Consider the following 17,794-nt stretch of genomic DNA (forward strand, 5'->3'; position numbering starts at 1 on the left):
AAATCGCAAAAGAGTGAAAACCAGAAAAGTTTTCCAAAAAGGCTGAAAAGATCTCACCAACTGCGATGCTGCAACTCCATGGAAAAAGAGGGACCCAGCATGGACACATGGTATAGGGCATACTGGACATGCTCAGTGTGGCAAGTCAAAGTTCTAGAACCTTTGACATAAGTTTTCCATGTCGGGGCTTCATCTGATGATGACACCCATGTGTGAGTACTAACATCCTGCTGTCCTCAGAGAACATGTGTTACAGGTAAGCAATTCTGTTTTGCATAGGATCCAGTGCTGATTTTGATTGGATGTTACCATCTTCTGTAGATACAGGATTGGTGGAATGCAAGTGATGTCATCTGATGCCTATGAATATTCTCACTGCGGGTTAAGTTCATCAGCAAACATTGGCTGAATAATACCTATTTCATAACTGGTCTCCTGGCTGGATACAAAGTTTCACCAAGGACACAGTTCTTGTCCAAGGTTCTCCTCTCACATTGTAAGGTGCTGACAAATGTCTAATGTGGAAGAACAATTGCAGTTTATTCTCCTCTTGTGTGAATCACAGGCTTATATGGAGTTGCCAAGATCACGTGACCTGAAGAGCCATTTTTCTGTTTTTTGCTTCAGTGTGTGTGCATAGTAACATGCCTCGGTTCATTTATGTACAGCCTACAGAAGAGGGCATGATTAATTATTTGATGTAGAAGTAAGACAAAAAATTACTGCTAAAAATGAGTGACTTTTATAGTTTGGTTTGAGATTAAGGTTGGAAGCCACCTGAGGGGGGTAGGGGATGGCAATTTTCAAAAAATGCTCTGTCCCTATATTAAATCCTAAATTTAGGGGCCTACATTTTTAACTGAAAATATACCTGAATTTAGGAGCCTAAATTTAGACTTGCAGTTAATTTTCCTAGATTTAGGTGCCTGGTGCTAAACCCTGCCCTGACACTCTAAACCTGTCAGTTTTCAAAGGGGCCGATTTAGGCACCTCAATCACAACAGTAGGCCCTAATCCCCCTTGTTAGAATATCTAATGACTCAAGTGCTCTTAGGACACACGCCATAACAAATCATTTGCTGTGCCCATCTGATAGCAGGCCTTTTGCAACTCAGATTATTCATATCTGAAATGAATCAGCTGCATCTACATCTTTGTATAAAACAAAAACAAAAAAAAAAGTTGATGGTAGGAGTGTAATTTTGATGGCTGCATTGCATGTAAATGGATAAAAATCATCTTTTTCTTTTTTCTTTAATTTTGGCCTAGTTTCCAAAACCAGTTTTATTCTGATTGTTTGTTTGTTTGTTTTCTAGATGTACCAGACACATTTAGTATTTCACTTGCTGTGGTCTTGCTGGAGGCGGTATGGATCAAGAACCTGACAAGTATTGACAAAGTGGTGGCGGGGAGATTACTGTTTCCATCTCTATAGAGAAGAGAACTTAAGTGGAGGAGAATCAATTATTTAGTCCCAGAATCCCTGATTCGGCCTCACTCCTCCTTTTACTTCAGACCTTCACTTCTGAAGTTTCCACTGTTTGCTTTTAATTCTGTGCATATTTGCTAAGTGTGCACAGTATTTGCTGTTTGTTATGAAATAAAATATACAGAATGTTCTGTTTCTTAGCAGGAATTAGTATATTTTATTTTAAATATAAATTTGTACCTTCTAGAAAGGCTACCAGAGAATTTTACATTTATAGTAAAATGTAAGCTATTTAAAACATCTGCAAGAAAAGCAGAAGACCCCCCGAGGTCTGGGTGGCTGACCTGTGTTTTTCCCATGTGGTTGATGGGGCTGTGGGCTGTGCATTGCCGAGTTTCCTTTTGGTGGCCCGGCACTTTCCTCTTGCTCCTTTGGGCTCCCATCTCAGTTGGAATTGGCCTCCAGTGGACTTTGGTGCCATGGGCCTTCATTTGCAACTACTTGGGATATTTCTGTTCCGTTTATTCCCTAACCTTAGTCACTGCAATGTTGACCCTTGGCCAGCGCCACCTGCTCCCTGCCAGTAGGTGTCACTGTTGAGTAGGGGCTGTGAGCACTGCCGCTGCAGCATCTCCAACCCTCTGCTGGCCTGAGCCATGAATTGAACCCAGACCTTCTGCACAGCAGTACACAGCACGGCCACTGAGCGTTTTGGTGTTAGACCTTGTTATATGCTTAGACGGTGGCCAAATATGGAGTTGTCATAATCATTTTTAATGGAAAATCGTTGTATTTTTTTTTTCCTTTCTCTGGAAGCCAGGTAATAAAGGTAAAATGTCAAAGCCAGTTGTTGCAGTATCATTCTAATTTACTGAACATTAAAAAAAAAAAGTGAAAGGGGGTTGTCTCAGTGATCCAGGAGCCCAGCTTCTGCTCCAGGGGATGATGATGCAGCATGTGCCACTGCTCAAGATCAACCGCTGCTGTGTTTAGCAGGAGTGCAGTTCACGTGGGTCCTTGAGGAAACTGGGGGCTGTATCTCTCACCTCTGCAGCCACGGGGTTAAAAATAGGGGGGAGATTCTTAACTGTGTGAGTGCACAAGTTGATTTAACCTGCTATGGAATTGAACTATTAATAAAGACAAAGGGCCAGATCTGCTAAGCGGGTTTCCTATAGACACAAGATGGGGGAAAGCCCTTTAGTCCATCTGGCCACAAGTTTGAAAGCATTTAAAAATGAGGAGGGGTGGGGGGAAGCATCTGGGACAGCTGTGCAGGAAAGCTAAGGGCCCTAGTGAGCAAGTTGGTGCAGCTTCCAGTTTAGCTGGAAGCCCAAAGTGGGGGAGGGCTCGAAGGAAATGAAAAGATGTGTGAGGTTATTAAAGGTCAGATTCAGATTTGTGGGTGAGAGGCATATTTCTATGCATTTTTGTCGAGGTTTTGGTAAAAAAAAAAAAATTGTTCCTGGGTAAATAGATATATATATATATATAGAGAGAGAGGAGTACAACATACAAAGATAATGTTTTCCTATGTGAAGACAGATCTATGTTAGATTAATGTTTCAATGGTACATGCTCTGTAAAATGTACCAGCCCAGAGTGGTGTCACTAAATAAATGAACAGTGAGTTTTTCTATGCCCTTCATTACTGTGTATAACGCATCAGACATAAAATGGATGTAGCGTACACAAGAGGAGAGAGATTAAGTCACAGAATGGCTGTACAAAAGAAGTGAAGAACCCCCTGCTATAGACAGGGGCAGGCCTCTCCCTGCGTGACTTACACAGGGCCGCCATCAGGAATTTTGAGGCCCCATACAGCAAGCAGACAGCGACGGCCTGCGCACTTTGCCGGCGCATACTGTCTGACGCGGTGGTGACGTCACAGCCGCGTCAGACAGTGAACGCTGGCAGGACAGAGCGCGCGGACGAGTCTCTGTCTGCGGTGCTCTGTAAATCAATGCTATGTGTGTCTAAAAGACACGCATAGCATTGATTCTCTCCCTTCTCTGGGGCCCGCACCCAGGGCCGGCTCCAGGTTTCAGTAGGCCCCTGGGCGACAGACTGTCGGAGAGAGCCTCAGTGGGCCTCTTTGCCATGAACTAATACATCCCCCAAGCGCACCTGCCACCTGGCGGCTGCGGCGGGCCCCCATATGTGGCAGTAGATCCTGGGGCCCCATACTGCAGGCCCAAGAATACTGCCCTGATGGCGGCCCTGGACTTACAAGCTGGCCCTTGGCACTAGGCAAGAGGTCAGAGCAAACGGTGGGAAGCATTTTTTTTTTTTTAAGTGGAAGGCGTTTATTGAGAAATTGATACAGAAATGTTACTTGCCTTCTAAGAGGCATAAACTTACACTCACACACTCTCCTTGTCATTCTCAATTTCTTGACCCTTCCAAGAAACTCATTCGTTCCTTCTGAACCTCAGGGCTACTACTTTTTGTTTTTATAGCACTATTGCATCTATCATAGCTCTTCTTCTCTTTCTGGTTCAGGGCTCTTTCTCCATTGCTGGGGATGTGCTTGCTCTCTGTGTGGGAGAGGAGGGAGGAAAACTTCAGCTTGTTTGGCTCTGTAGAGGCAGAGTTGGAAAGCAGGAAAAAGACATCTTTCTCCCACTGTAAGGGCTGCAACATATTTTGGCTTTGAAGCCCAACCGTTGCTCCTGTGGAAGTGCTTTGGCCTAAGGGCCTGAACACATTTAATCTGTTAAATGCTATTGTTACATTCTATGTTACTTGTAATAATGTTCAATGGTTTATTGTTATTGTTCCATGTTCTATGTAAAAAAACCCAGGTCTAACTTCCCAGACCAGGGCAACCTCTTTCGTTACTTGTAAACCGGACTGATTTGTATTGCATACAGGAATTCTGGTATATAAAAATTTAAAATAAATAAATAAACACAGCTGAGCATCTAATCATGCTACATACCGCTTGCAGATATTGGTGGACAAACGTTCCTGCATTTGTTAGCTTGAAATCTTCCATCTATGTATCTATATATAAAATGCTTAGGACCTGGCCATGGTGTCTGCTGGGTCCTGTGCTGGTCGGCGGTGGCACTCTGTGAACTGCAATATGCCTACATCCCAGAGAGTGCCACAGCATTGCAGTCTGTACAGCTGGAGGAAGGAAAAGGCGGCTGCTGGCATAGCTGGTGGAGGGAGGGAGCTATGATGGATGGTGAAAGTCGCTGGGTTGGGTCAGCTTAGGCCGGGCGGGGAGGGCTGTCAGTGCTCTGGCTAGGGGTGGAGGGAGGCATGAAAAGTGTTGGATGTAGCCAGGTACAGCAATGGGGGTAAAACTGGGGGCGTTAAATTAGCCACCAGGCCATTTTCCTCGACTGACAGCTAGTTCATTTGAAAGGTCTTCACTGTCTCTCTCCTCATATCCTAAGGGAAGAGGATACCCTGGTGGATACAGCACTGTGCTAGGAACCAGGAGACCCGGGTTCCAATCCTGCCTCTGCTACAGGCACATGCAATGACCGTGAGCAGATCGCTTTATGGTCTGTTGCCATTGATCCCCATTTCCTTAGAAGCTCTTTGGGCCAAGGATTTAGATTACATGCATAGAGTACCCTGGGTTAGAGCACTATATAACTGTCACATTAAATAGATAACAAATGGCAAATGTGTTACACACCCACTACAAGCAGTTTCCCGGTGAGCTTAGTCTGGCACGTTATTTGGGAGGCTGCAACTTATTTAATGGCTGTAACTCTAGCCCCGGGCTTCAGTTACTTTGTGGTGTTATCTCATTATTCAGCCAGGTATAAATAGCGAGCTCTCCCCTGCAGGACATGCTACACCCCACCCAACAGGAGCAGAGCCGTGGTGCGCGTTACAGTCCTCGCCTGGTGTGCGTTAATTAACAGCACGGTTCAGCCAGGCTCCTGCTTCTGAGGTCCTAATCCATGGAGGAGAGCCAGGGCAAGGAGGCGGACGAATCCAGGGATGGGTAAGAAACGCCGTGCACCAGTTTGATGGGATTTCTATTAAAAGAAGGTGACGGGAGCGCTATGCTCAGCTCGCAGTGCGCACTTCATGGGGAGGATGACTACAGATGGGCTTCTGATGTAAGCGTTAGAAAAGGGAGACGCGTGCAGAAAAGTTTAGGAGGGTTACAGCTCGGAGCGGGGTCAATAATGCAGAAGGAAAAGCCGTATAGGAAGGCTGTGAAACGGCAGACACGGAACAAGCCAAGGACGGCCCCAGGCTCCAGAATAGCACTTTGCTTTTTTTTTTAATTTTTTTCTTGGTTCTCTTCTTGCCTCAGGTCCTGCTTCAAGTCACTTTGGCTTTGGTCTAAATTCTGTCTTACGTTAACAATCTTGGAAATACAGCTAAGCACTTATGCCCACTGTACTGTACCTCCTATTTTATTTATGTGTTTAATTCTTATCCCCACTGCGTGCAAACTCTGAATTTCCCCTTGTGATATGAGCCAGTGTTGGTTACCGGACAGGCTCGGCCATAGCTGAGTTTCCTTGCATTGATAATGGCAGGAGGGGCTTTCACAACATTTATTTATTTTATTTATTTATTTTTTGTATACCGACATTCGATTCAATATATCACATCGGTTTACAGTGAAACATAGATTAAATAAGACATAGGCTTCTTATTTTTACAGAGTAACTTATTGAAAATATAAAACAGGATTTACATCATTATGTAGCTATACAAAACAACTTAGTAATAATATAAATGGTATAATCAAAATAACTTAGAAACAATATAAACGGTATTAACATCATTGTGTGATTATGCACTTAGGGCCTCATTTTCTAAAGTATCGCAGGCCTGCGATACTTTAGAAGATGAGGAGCGGGGGGCCGAAATGGGGGGGCGGGCCTGCGCTAGCCGGCAGCGATCGTACCGTCGCGGTGCGATCGCTGCCAGTTTCGCACCCAATAGCGCCACCATAGGAGGTGTAGCTATTGGGAGCGAAATAGGCAGCGAAAAGGCACCTACCTTTTCGCTGTCCTCGGCGTCGGCACAGAGTCGGACCCGGTGACGCCCCGACTCCTCCTCTTCCGGGGCTGACTCTGCCCCGACTCCGCCCCCATCCTGGTATCGCACGCGATAAGGGACTTTTCACGTGCGAGTGGTCCCTTATCGCGTGTGAGCTGCTTGGAAAATGAGGCCCTTAGTGACTTAGAAATGGGTTTACAAAATTGGGGATGGTAGTTATTGCATCGATATTCAGGTTCAATAGAATGCTTTTTGGAACAGCCATGTCTTAAGGTTTTTTAAAAAAGTTTGTGTTACATTCAGACATTTGTTTCTTCTGGGAGTTTCCGCCTCACCGAAGGAGCCAGTCCTGGTTATGCCCTGTGGCAGACATGGAGTTGTAGATCTGATCTCCCTGAGCAAAGTTGAATTACATTTCCATGCCGGTGAAGTGACAAAAACCAGGACTGGGTCTTCTTTTTCAGTGATTCGACATCTGATAGCAGTAATCTGTTCTAAAACAAAGCCTAGTAAGTTTCAAACTGACACTCAGCTAGCTAGAATACATTGGCACAAACCCTGCCATACACCAAAATACAGGCTGTGCCGGCCCATATCAGGGGACCCTACAGGTGCCCACAAGAGGAAGACATCCAACATCAAAAGGTCTATTAACGTGACAGACATGATCCAATGCAACAAACGTGAAGAGGCCAGGCCAAAAAATACACCTTCACAGCAGCCAGGGGAGAAGAAAGTGACACCTCAGGAGGTGAGCGTTTCTCAAGGGTACTTAAAGCAAAACACTTGAAATGAATATTTTGGAATAAACACTAAGGGCATTGACTTTCTTACCCAGCCCTTTGAGACTGTACTGTCACCGCTGCCATCCTGGGACCCCACCAACATACATTACTGAGCTGTAATGGCCTATGCAGACAAACTAATGCCTAGCCAGCTCAGTACTTCTTAAACCCAGTGTCACCTGCTGAAATAGAAACATAGAATTGACAGCAGAAGAAGACCAAATGGCCCATCCAGTCTGCCCAGCAATGAAGCCTATTTAAGAGTGGGCAGTCCAGGCAGGCTCCCACACTTTACGTTAGTGTTGAAGGGCGTGCAGTCATTCAAAAGCCACTCACAAGTGTGAGTCAAGCCATTAAAAGGTGTGGCCTGGGACTTGTTTCTATATATTCCAGGGGACTAATGGTAACCACTATACTTTGCTTATAAACAAGTGAAGAGTGGGATCCAGGAGTGAGAATTGTAGATTCAGGGATATACTGTATAGTCATATTGAAAGGTACAATTTTTCACCCATAAAAGTGTGAAAATCAAATTAGAACAAAAGAAGAAAAAAAACCCCAAAGGATATCTATGAATGAGATTTAGTAGAGAAGCTACAAAACCAAAAAGAAGGCAAGGTGACATTTCGAAGAATGCAGTGAGCACTGCTGCTTTAAAAAACATTTTATCTTATCAGTTGGGTAAACTGTTTTTCACGTTCTGGAATGGGTGGTGGATACTAATCTTTTTATGTATATTGTTCTCTTCCAGAACAGTGTCCCAGTCCTGAAAGAAACCCATCAGTTTTGGGGGAACGGGGTTTCTGACAACGCAAGCGCCTAAGAAAGAGCACATATGCCCACTTCCGAAGTCAAACGATTCCTCCAGAAATGCCAGAAGGAGCGAGACGAAGCCTTGCGCAGGGAGGCGTCCTCCAGCGACAAACTCAAGACTCTTCAAACCACCACCAGGACCCGCATTCAGGAGCTAAAGCAGCAGCTCAAAGAAACCACACAGGAGAACAAAGTGTTAGCTGCGACCGTCAAAAGGCTGAGGATAGAGCTGGGCCTGGAGATCAGCCCAAGGTTCAAAGGCAAAATGACGAGGGATATCATCCGAGAGCTGCGCGATAGGGAAGAGCAGTGCGTACGACTTGGGGAGCAGAACGACCTGTTCAGCCTCAAGCAGAAGGAAACGGGCCTGCTCTTAGCCCAGACCCAGAAGTTGAGCAAAGAACTGGCGGAGCAGCTTCAGGCAGCCGAAAGCAAAGTGGAAGAACTCTCAACAGAGAACACAAGGCTGTCTAAGCTCCTGCAAGAGACAGAGGAGCAGAGAGAGGAGCTGGCGCTTGCCAACTTGCTTTTGCGGAAGTCCCTCGAAGAGCCCAAGCAGCTTGCCAGCAGGTCGGTGCAAACTACGACTTCCATCCCAGTCACTTTTCAGAGCACCTACCTCAGGCGGAACGTCCGTGGCTCTCAGTACCCTCGCCTGCAGCCAGTGGAAAGGAAGCCCACGTCTGACAAGCTTGCATCTCCGTCAGTCCACCTGGAAAACCCTCAGAGTGGCAACAGCTCTCAGAAATCCTCAGCAAAATTATATTAGAGAAACGTGCACAACTAGATGTGCCAGAGACTTGGATTTAAATCATAGCAATTCCCATGTCTTTTATTTTTGCCTTAACATTTTTTTTTTTGTGTGTGCATTTGCAAGATGTCAGTAGTGTCTCTAGAAGTACTGTTGCAATCCAGAGCAAAAAAGAAAAAAAAATGTTACCACATTGAGTTATTCAGGATTGTGAGAGACATGAAGGAAGCAGGTGCAGAGTTTTGGCCAGTCATGTCCCAGTGCATGATGGTATTTGTAGTCTCTGATTCAACCCATTGGAATCAGCACTGCATCTTTTGTTTCTCCTAGTCCATGTTTCAATTGGGTGATTGTTTTCAGAGGTTGGGTTTGCTTTGTTCTTTTTTAGGATTTGTCTTCTGAGTTAGAAGTTTGCTTTGTTTGAAAAAAAAAAAAAATCAGCACTTGATACCCCTTTGCGTCAGAAATCCGGGATTGTTCTAAAATCTTCCTCCTGCACTTGGGTAACTTAGCAGCTTTGCAGGTATTGTAAATAAATGTGGCTTATGGGGAATATATTCTATTTTGTGTTTTCCCATCTAATTAACAAGAAGGCATGGAGATTACTACCTTCAACCAATAGTCTTGATATTTTTCATGCAACTGTAACATCGCTCCCCTCTTTGACAGCAGGTGGGGGGGGGGGGGTAGAAGTGGAATTGGATACAGATAACAACCAACATGGGCCCTGACTTTTACAGTTTGGGGTCCTGACATGCAGACGTAAGGTAAAAAGCACAGGACGGCTTCTATGGCAAAGTCCCAAAGCGAAGAACGTCAAGCCACATTGTCGGAATTATCAAGAAGGCTCCTCACCCAGTAAAAATATTGCTAGAAGTAATTTATTATGGGTTTGACAGTTGCTTGGTTTTGATTGTAAATATATTACTACCCTTATCTTAAGACTTGGAGGAAACTGCACGGAGTGACAGTTACTATCCTTAAGAGTAACATGGGGATATCCTGCACGGAGCAGCAGATACTACCATAAGAAGCTTGCCAGGCAGATTGAATCGGCCATCGGGTCCTTTTCTGCTTTCATTACTATGTTACTATGTAAGAAAACATTTTAAAACTGCAACTACAAAAGAGAATGATTACTGAAACTTACAGCTTGGAAGGCCAATTGGAAATAATGACAATAGTAAAATAAGTAAAAATACAGATGGTTTCATGTTAGAGTCATCACCACATCTCAGGTCAACCAAACGGGCAGGGCCAGCTCTAGGCTAACCGACATCCTATGCAAAAACTAGAATTGGTGCCCCCACCTCCAATGAAACACCAGCTTCACTTGCACCGCTGTCTGTAGTGTCACTTTTACCTTCCATTCCTGGTCCAGCCAACAGGAGATCTCCCTGCCACCAGTGTCTCTCTCCCCCACACAGTACAAACAGTTATCGTGTGGGTGAGAGAAGCACCGGCGGCAGGAAGCTGCATTTAGAAATACTGGGCTGCCAACACTAATTCATCTATGATGGGACAATACTGTATTGATAACACCAAGCTTTTCAGGATATAAGATGGAAGATGTTGGACATGTCAGAGACACGCTACATAGGGGGAGACCATTCTACCCAATTAAATCTATGAGAACAGTTCTGGGTATTTCATCTGAATACGGTGGCTCCTCGGGGGTCTAAATGCAGAAATAGAATGGTATTTGGTAATTTAAACATGTGGCCTCGGTGATCTGTATGTGTGTATATATATATATATGTGTGTGTGTGTGTGTGTGTGTATATTTATTTATTTATCGAGTTTTATATACCGTCGTTCGGTTTCGCCATCACAACGGTTTACAAAGTTTTGATGTTTAACAGAGTGTTCAGAAATTCACGTGCTTTTTAACATAGTTATCGTAGTCGTTATAAACATATGTACAGATTAAATATATATATATATATATATATGTATGAATATATATGTGTGTATGCCTTTTTATTGGCACATATGATCTTGTATGGAAGCGTTAGCTGAAAAGGAAAAACGAAATTGTTTTCACCCAGGGCAAGAGACGTGGAGGCACATTTGCTAAAGCCAGGGCTGGCAAAGTTTATTTACCAAGCTGTCTCTCGCACTCCCCCACACCCCCTCTCCTCTCTCACACACACATTCTCTCACCGGCATCCCCCTCCCCTCATATAGGCTCCCTCTCTCTGAAACCCACACTCACGCATCCCCCCCCACCCACCCTCTCTTACCTCCCATGCTCTGACACCCTCCCCACCCCCCTCTTACCAACCATGCTCTCTGTCACCCTCCCTCTCTCACACACACATTCTCTCTCACAGGCATCCCCCCCATGCTCTCTCTCACCCTCTCCTCCCCGACACACATTCTCTCTCACCGGCATGCCACGGGACCCGTGCAAAGATGAAGGCCTGGCGCGCCGTTCCCAGCACACGGGGGCCTTCCATTTTTGCCTTGAGCAGAAAATAGCAGCGGAGACCCCGGCATGCTGCGAATGGAGTGCGTCCCGCAGCACATGCTCCATTCGTGGCGAAGATGAAGGCCTGGGCGCGCCGATCACGGCACACGGGGTCTTCCCTTTTCGCCATGAACGGCGCACCAGGCCTTCATCTTCGCCACGGAGCATGTGCCACGGGATGCGCTCCATTCGCGGCATGCCGGGGTCTCCTCTGCTATTTTCTGCCTGTCCTGTGAAAGCCACTATCCTTCCGGTTTTGAATAGTCTTCCGTCGAAGGAGGAAATCTGCGAGGTGAGTGAGAAAATCTGCATTCCGCAGTAGCGCTGAATTCCCTCAGGAGTACCTCTTGTAGCTGGTGTTGTGACATGGCCGGCGTGTTTGAGCCTCCAAGGCGGCCAGGGAGCCATCTGCGCCATCTATCGGCAGGCTGGGGAACATGCGCGAGCACTACGGACTCACTACCAAGCCCGATATATTATAGCGCCATCTATCGGCAGGCTGGGGAACATGCGCGAGCACTACGGACTCACTACCAAGCCCGATATATTATAGCGCCATCTATCGGCAGGCTGGGGAACATGCGCGAGCACTACGGACTCACTACCAAGCCCGATATATTATAGCGCCATCTATCGGCAGGCTGGGGAACATGCGCGAGCACTACGGACTCACTACCAAGCCCGATATATTATAGCGCCATCTATCGGCGGGCTGGGGAACATGTGCGAGCACTGATGGACACTACAAAGCCCGATATATTATGGATATATAGTGAAAGAGATAACCAGAAGAATGGCATGCTAGATGGGATTAGGGAGGTTACTTGTAATTTTATTAGACAACACAATTACTATTAGACTGTGAGCTGGAGGAAGCCATAAGCCATTCATCAAGGGATGGACTACACAGAAATAAAATTTAACTAATATATATATATATATATATATATATATATATATATATATATATATAAATAAATATATATATATATATATATATAAGATGACATTTCTTTTTTATTGGATTAATTTAATACATTTCTTGATTAGCTTTTTGAAGTCAGAATACTGTTAGGAATTCTGCCATCACCCAAAGTTCAACAAAACTTCCTTTCCCCTTATTTTGCAGTGTTTTGAAAGTTAATTCATATACTGATATAGGAAGAGTCTAGAATAAATAACATAATCTAGATTCATTTTAACACTGCCCACCGCGCAAACCAAGAAAAATTAAACCTCTCCCAAATGTAAAGATCTTTCACCATCTGATTTAGAACTGCAGAATAATTCAGGGAGAACAACTTGTTAATATTCACTGAAATATTAACTCCCTGATATCTTAAGTGAGATTTTTCCCAAAGAAAAGGAAAATTTGATTGCAAGTTCTCAACACAGGTTTAAAGCAGATTAATATTCATAGGCTCAGATCTGGTCATATTCACCTGAAAGCCTGAGACTTTCCCATAATTTTGAAGCAAAGGTAAAGAGATCACTTGTTTAGTCATAAGAACATAAGAAATTGCCATGCTGGGTCAGACCAAGGGTCCATCAAGCCCAGCATCCTGTTTCCAACAGTGGCCAATCCAGGCCACAAGAACTTGGCAAGTACCCAAAACACTAAGAAGATCCCATGCTACTGATGCAATTAATAGCAGTGGCTATTCCCTAACTAAACTTGATTAATAGCCGTTAATGGACTTCCCCTCCAAGAACTTATCCAAACCTTTTTTGAACCCAGCTACACTAACTGCACTAACCACATCCTCTGGCAACAAATTCCTAACCAATTGATACTTCACTTAGATGCAGCTCCAGCACTGCTCTCTACATCAATGGCGGGGGTGGAAGGTAACTAGAACAAAAAAGTTACTAATAAGGGCCAAGATATAAGGAAAAAAAAAGTGTGAAAGCTTGCTGGGCAGACTGGATGGGCCATTTGGTCTTCTGCTGTCATTTCTATGTTTCTATGTTATTGTGCATTGAGTGAAAAAGAATTTTCTCCAATTAGTCTTAAATGTGCTACTTGCTAACTTCATGGAATGCTCTCTAGTCCTTCTATTATTCAAAAGTGTAAATAACCGATTCACATCTACTTGTTCAAGTCTTTGAGAATATAATGTTACCTGCAAACAAATCTATTTTAAAATCCTTCATCCGCATCCTAATGTATTTAATATCAAAATTGCTCCTATCCACCTGCATTCCTCCTGTGTGGGATGGCTGGACTCTGTTACATGATCAGTTGAATGAATCAGACTATTGTGTGCTGCCTTCTTTTGGCTGGCAGCCAAGTGCAGGCTCTGAGCTTATTACAGTCGCTTTTCAGCCTTTTATTTAAGACTGAGGACTTGTACAAGATAGGGAGTTATAGCCCTGCCATGGGATTCCTAAACCATTGGATGCCTTTTAGGGACATAATGGTGTAACAAGTGTTGCCAAAGCAAGAGGATTAAACCTCCTGTAACCCCCCTCCTTTCCCCTTCCCCAAATAAAAAACATAAGGCTTGCCATACTGGGTCAGCCCAAGGGTCCATCAGGCCCAGTATCCAGTTTCCAACAGTGGCCAAGCCAAATTACAAGTACCTGGCAGAGCCCCTAGGGGTAGATAGATACCATTCTGCTTATCTCAGGGATAAGCAGTGGATTCCTGCAACTCCATCTTAATCATGGTTAATGGATTTTTCCTCCAGGAACTTGTCCAAACCTTTTTTAAACGCAGCTACACTCATAGCTTTCACCACATCCTCTGGCCACAAATCCCAGAGCTTAATTATGTGTTGAGTAATTTCATTGCGTGTCCTCTAATCTTTGTACTTTTTGAAAGCCAAACAGCTGATAATGTTAACAAAAACCCCTTTATCTTGCTGTCCAAACATTATGTTGACTGCATTCCTTATTGGCACATCACTCTGGAAACGTATGTCTAGAGTCAAAAATTAATTTCTACTTAGCTAGTTTTTATATCTAACAATTTTTTGCTTTCCTTTAAAAAAAGAGACATAATTTGCCATTTTTACAACAGCCGAATTCTTTCAGAGTTGAATATCTGGAGTTTTTCGAGTTCTGTACAGTAAACGGAAAACGCCGTCCGTGGAGCTTTTACTGCAGAGCGTAACGGGAAATAATAATAGCAACAGTTAAGTAAGTGCATCCGCCTGCCCGCGCAGTGGCGCTGCAGCTTCTAGGAAAATCGCGCTCCCTCTGCTCCCCGCCCCGCTCTTCTTCCAGAGGTGACGGTGCGAAAGGCCTACGGCTGTGCATGAAGGGGAGATGCCATCAGGCAGAGGCTCGGGCAGCCCCGCCGCGAGGTCCTTGGCAGCTGGCGCGCGGCAGGCACGTTTGAATGGTGGCGGCCAGCCAGGTTGAGGCCGGTTTGCCGCGCGCGCCCCCCCGGCGCCATGAGCCTCTTGCGGCACGAGCACTGGGTCCTGAGCAAGGTGAGAGCGGGTCTGCTGGCGCCTCGCAACTTTGCCTCCTCTCGATGGGGGGGGGGTGAGAATAAACGCCGAGAGCTTCGTCTCGTGTGCCCCGGCGGCGGGGAAGTTGTCCATCGGCTGGTGGCATTGTGTAGGAATGGGTGATGTGGGTGGCGGGTCTGCACGGGGTGTCTGCTTGTGGGTGCGCGAGGCGTCTGGTGCTGGACTTGAGAGGGGATGCGCGAGGGAGTTAGCTGCTTGCGCTGGGTGCGGGGGTGAGGTTCCCGCCCGTGGCTGGGGGTGAGCTATCTCCCTGGGGCATTGGGAAGGGGTCCACTCCCGATCTGAGGACCTTTAGTGTTTTGAATGGGACGCCAGGGAGGAAGGACGCCTTAGCCGCAGCGCCTGCGAGCGAGTGAGGCACGGAGCCTTGGTGTTTGGGGAGCTTTTTTTTTTTTTTTTTTTTTATGGTAGCTCGAGAGGAAGCGTGGGATCAGGTCTAGAGCATTCTGTTACATAACAGGATGCAAACATAAGGGGCAGTTCATGTCGTTACACTTGCTGCTAGGTAAAACATGAATGTGCCGAGTGGTAGAGGTATGGAATTCTGCAGTTTGCAGAGTGACAACTTTTTTTCCTTGTAGTTGTTGTTCAACCCGGAAGACAGCTGTTGCCTTTTGGATTCCCCTTTTAGGTCTTGAAAGTTGCCATTTACATTTTTTGTTGTTGCAAATTTAATGGATTTTTTTTTTGCATTAAAAAAAAATGTAGACCCCTGATCTTAAGGTGTTCAAACGGGTGGATAAGGTAATTAGTAAAAGCCAGAAAGATGATTGGGTACATTGATAGAGGTAGGATCAACGGGAAAAGGGAAGCTATATTACTCCAGTATAATTCCCTGGTGAGACACTTGGAATATTGTGTATCATTCTGGAGATTGCACCTTCAAAAGAATATGAACAGGATGGAGTTGGTCCAGAGGGTAGCTACTAAGATAGCCAGTGGTTTTCATTTGAAAATGTATGGGGACAGATATAAAGATCCAAACATGTATACCCTAGCAGAAAGGTGGGATGGAGACATGATAGAAATATTTAAATACCTCCAAGGTATCAACAGAAAGGAAGCCCTGGAGTGAGGGATCATTGGATAAGGGTGAAAGGGGAATATTTATTTACAGAAAAGGTGATGGATGCATGGAATAGCTTCCCAGTGGAGGTAGTGGAGAGGAGGGCATTATCTGAATTTCAGAAAACATGGCACAAGTACAGGGGATCTCAGTAGTAGGGTGCAGTTGGAGTCTTGAACTTTGTAAGAACATACTCATTTTTTTTTTTTTGGTGTTAAAATGAGAATGGCCCAGAAATGAAAGGGCACATGTGGTGCAAGGATCCCTTGCTCCATATATTGAAAAGTTTTCCAGGCAGTTTGTAGTCAAATATTTTTACAGTGGTAATCCAGATGAGAAATTTTAAAAGGCAAGGGATTATTAGTGAATGTGCATTATCTGTTTGTACTCATGAATCTAGTCACTCTTAAATAACTAACAACTTAATATTAAGATGCAGACCAGCAGCAAGATGAGGGCTATTCAGTGTTTTGCACAGTGCCACAGTTGGTGAGAGCTGGTATTGTACACACCTGGTGCAAAGAGCTCTTGGCTCTCAGAGAACGAGTCCAATCTGTAGAGGTTAGAGTAACAGACCCAGCGAACCCGAGGCAGGCAGAGAAATATATAGAAGAGACCTTCAGAGACACAAGAGCAGTCCTACTTCCAGTCTGGTAACCCATGGACTGCCTTGGAGAAGCAAGATTGCCTGGATGTTCACTTATACTGGATTTGGTAAGGGTTTGTATTTTGAGTGTGTGATCTGAGGTGAGATATTCTGCTAATGTGTGTATGTATAAATATATGAATGAAACATTTTAAAAGTATATACACCACCACCTGGACGGGGCACACAAACTGTGAGAGAATCTGGCACCCGAGTGGGCAAAATGGCAGTCTCTCGAAAGGGTGCAAAAGGAATTTAGGTCAAGCAGATGGCATAGTGGAGCTGGGCAGAGAGGGTGCAGAATACCCTAAGCTGGACAGGGATCGCAACATAAGGCTCATCTCCTCTGTGACCCTCCCCCCCACCGTTTGACGACATCTCACTTCTCCAACCTCACCATAATCAGAAACTCACTTTGCAGATTTATTCCAATAACAAAACTTTTATTTCTGGTGTTATCAGTAGTCAAATTATGTAATATAGAGTGACAATTACTGATTAAATCAGGGTAAGTAGGCTTTCACAGCTAGGCTGTGGAGGTTACAAAAATATAGAAAAAGTTGATGCACTGAATCTTTTGTAATTTATATACACCTTCCCATAGGTTAGGAGAATGTCTTGCAAATACTTTTCCCTTCTCTTCTCCAATAGTTGAAAACACACTCACTTCTTCCACTGTGACTCCCTTTTCATAAAGAAAAACCTGCCCCCTTTTGGCCTATTAACCATTCTTCCTATATTTTCTTCCATACACTTGCAAAGTGTAATTTTATCAGTAAGGATACCAGTAGTGGTCAATCACAACATCACACCTACTTTAGGAATTTTGCAGCTTTTGCTTTCCTACAATACATCCACATTTTCCTTTCAGTCCAAAAGTCCATCTGTTGCATCCAAACAGAGGTCAGATAACCAAGGGTTTTTTTGTGACGAAAAAAGGCTCCGTTGTAGGAAATCCATCACATTTAATGTCCAAGTATGTGTTTTTACAAGATTGTTCTGGGAGAGGTGGTGATAGGGTCATAAAAGTTGAGGTGTTTGCATGGGCTGGAAGCAGGCAGCAGCCCTTCCATCAGCTGGCGCAGAATAGGAAAGCTGTAGCAGCAGGCCAACAGAGTAAGATTAATGGGGAGGGTGGAGTGGGACAGAAGAGAGGAGGAGTGTGCTGCGGTTGGGGAGAGGGAGGGTGGTGGACAATGTTTGTTTATTTATTTAAAACTTTTCTATACCGTTGCTAAGTTAAATACCATCACAACGGTTTACATGTAGGCACATATTTAATGTAGGTGAAAGTGTACTATAGTACATTCTAACTTGTGCCGTCAAAGGTTCGGTTACAATAAATCATTAGACATAATCATTTAGTGAA

The 17,794-nt window shown here is 44.6% G+C and overlaps 3 protein-coding genes across 7 annotated transcripts in view; all 3 read left to right on the forward strand.

The window, feature by feature from the left end:
* The window catches only part of YIPF1 (Yip1 domain family member 1), a 51,845-nt gene extending 49,570 nt beyond the window's left edge, over nt 1-2,275 (forward strand). For all 4 annotated transcript variants that reach the window (XM_029618663.1, XM_029618660.1, XM_029618661.1 and 1 more), the window contains exon 10: nt 1,317-2,275. The gene's annotated coding sequence lies outside the window, so the exon portion shown is untranslated. The remainder of the gene's footprint in view (nt 1-1,316) is intronic.
* Nucleotides 2,276-5,265: 2,990 nt separating this feature from the next.
* LOC115100199 lies at nt 5,266-9,307 on the forward strand. Its single transcript, XM_029618517.1, has 2 exons — nt 5,266-5,399; nt 7,952-9,307. The coding sequence occupies exon 2, from the start codon at nt 8,036-8,038 to the stop codon at nt 8,780-8,782; it is 747 nt and encodes a 248-aa protein (XP_029474377.1). The 5' UTR covers nt 5,266-5,399; nt 7,952-8,035; the 3' UTR covers nt 8,783-9,307.
* A 5,108-nt stretch (nt 9,308-14,415) lies between these two features.
* NDC1 (NDC1 transmembrane nucleoporin) overlaps nt 14,416-17,794 on the forward strand; it is a 49,656-nt gene continuing 46,277 nt past the window's right edge. The window contains exon 1 of one of the 2 annotated variants that reach the window (XM_029618238.1): nt 14,416-14,671. In XM_029618238.1, coding sequence (XP_029474098.1) covers nt 14,633-14,671 — 39 coding nt within the window. In that variant the 5' untranslated portion in view covers nt 14,416-14,632. The remainder of the gene's footprint in view (nt 14,672-17,794) is intronic. The other variant, XM_029618237.1, reaches the window with a different exon arrangement.

The sequence above is a fragment of the Rhinatrema bivittatum genome, chromosome 10 (assembly GCF_901001135.1).
Source record: "Rhinatrema bivittatum chromosome 10, aRhiBiv1.1, whole genome shotgun sequence".
Lineage (NCBI taxonomy): Eukaryota > Metazoa > Chordata > Amphibia > Gymnophiona > Rhinatrematidae > Rhinatrema > Rhinatrema bivittatum.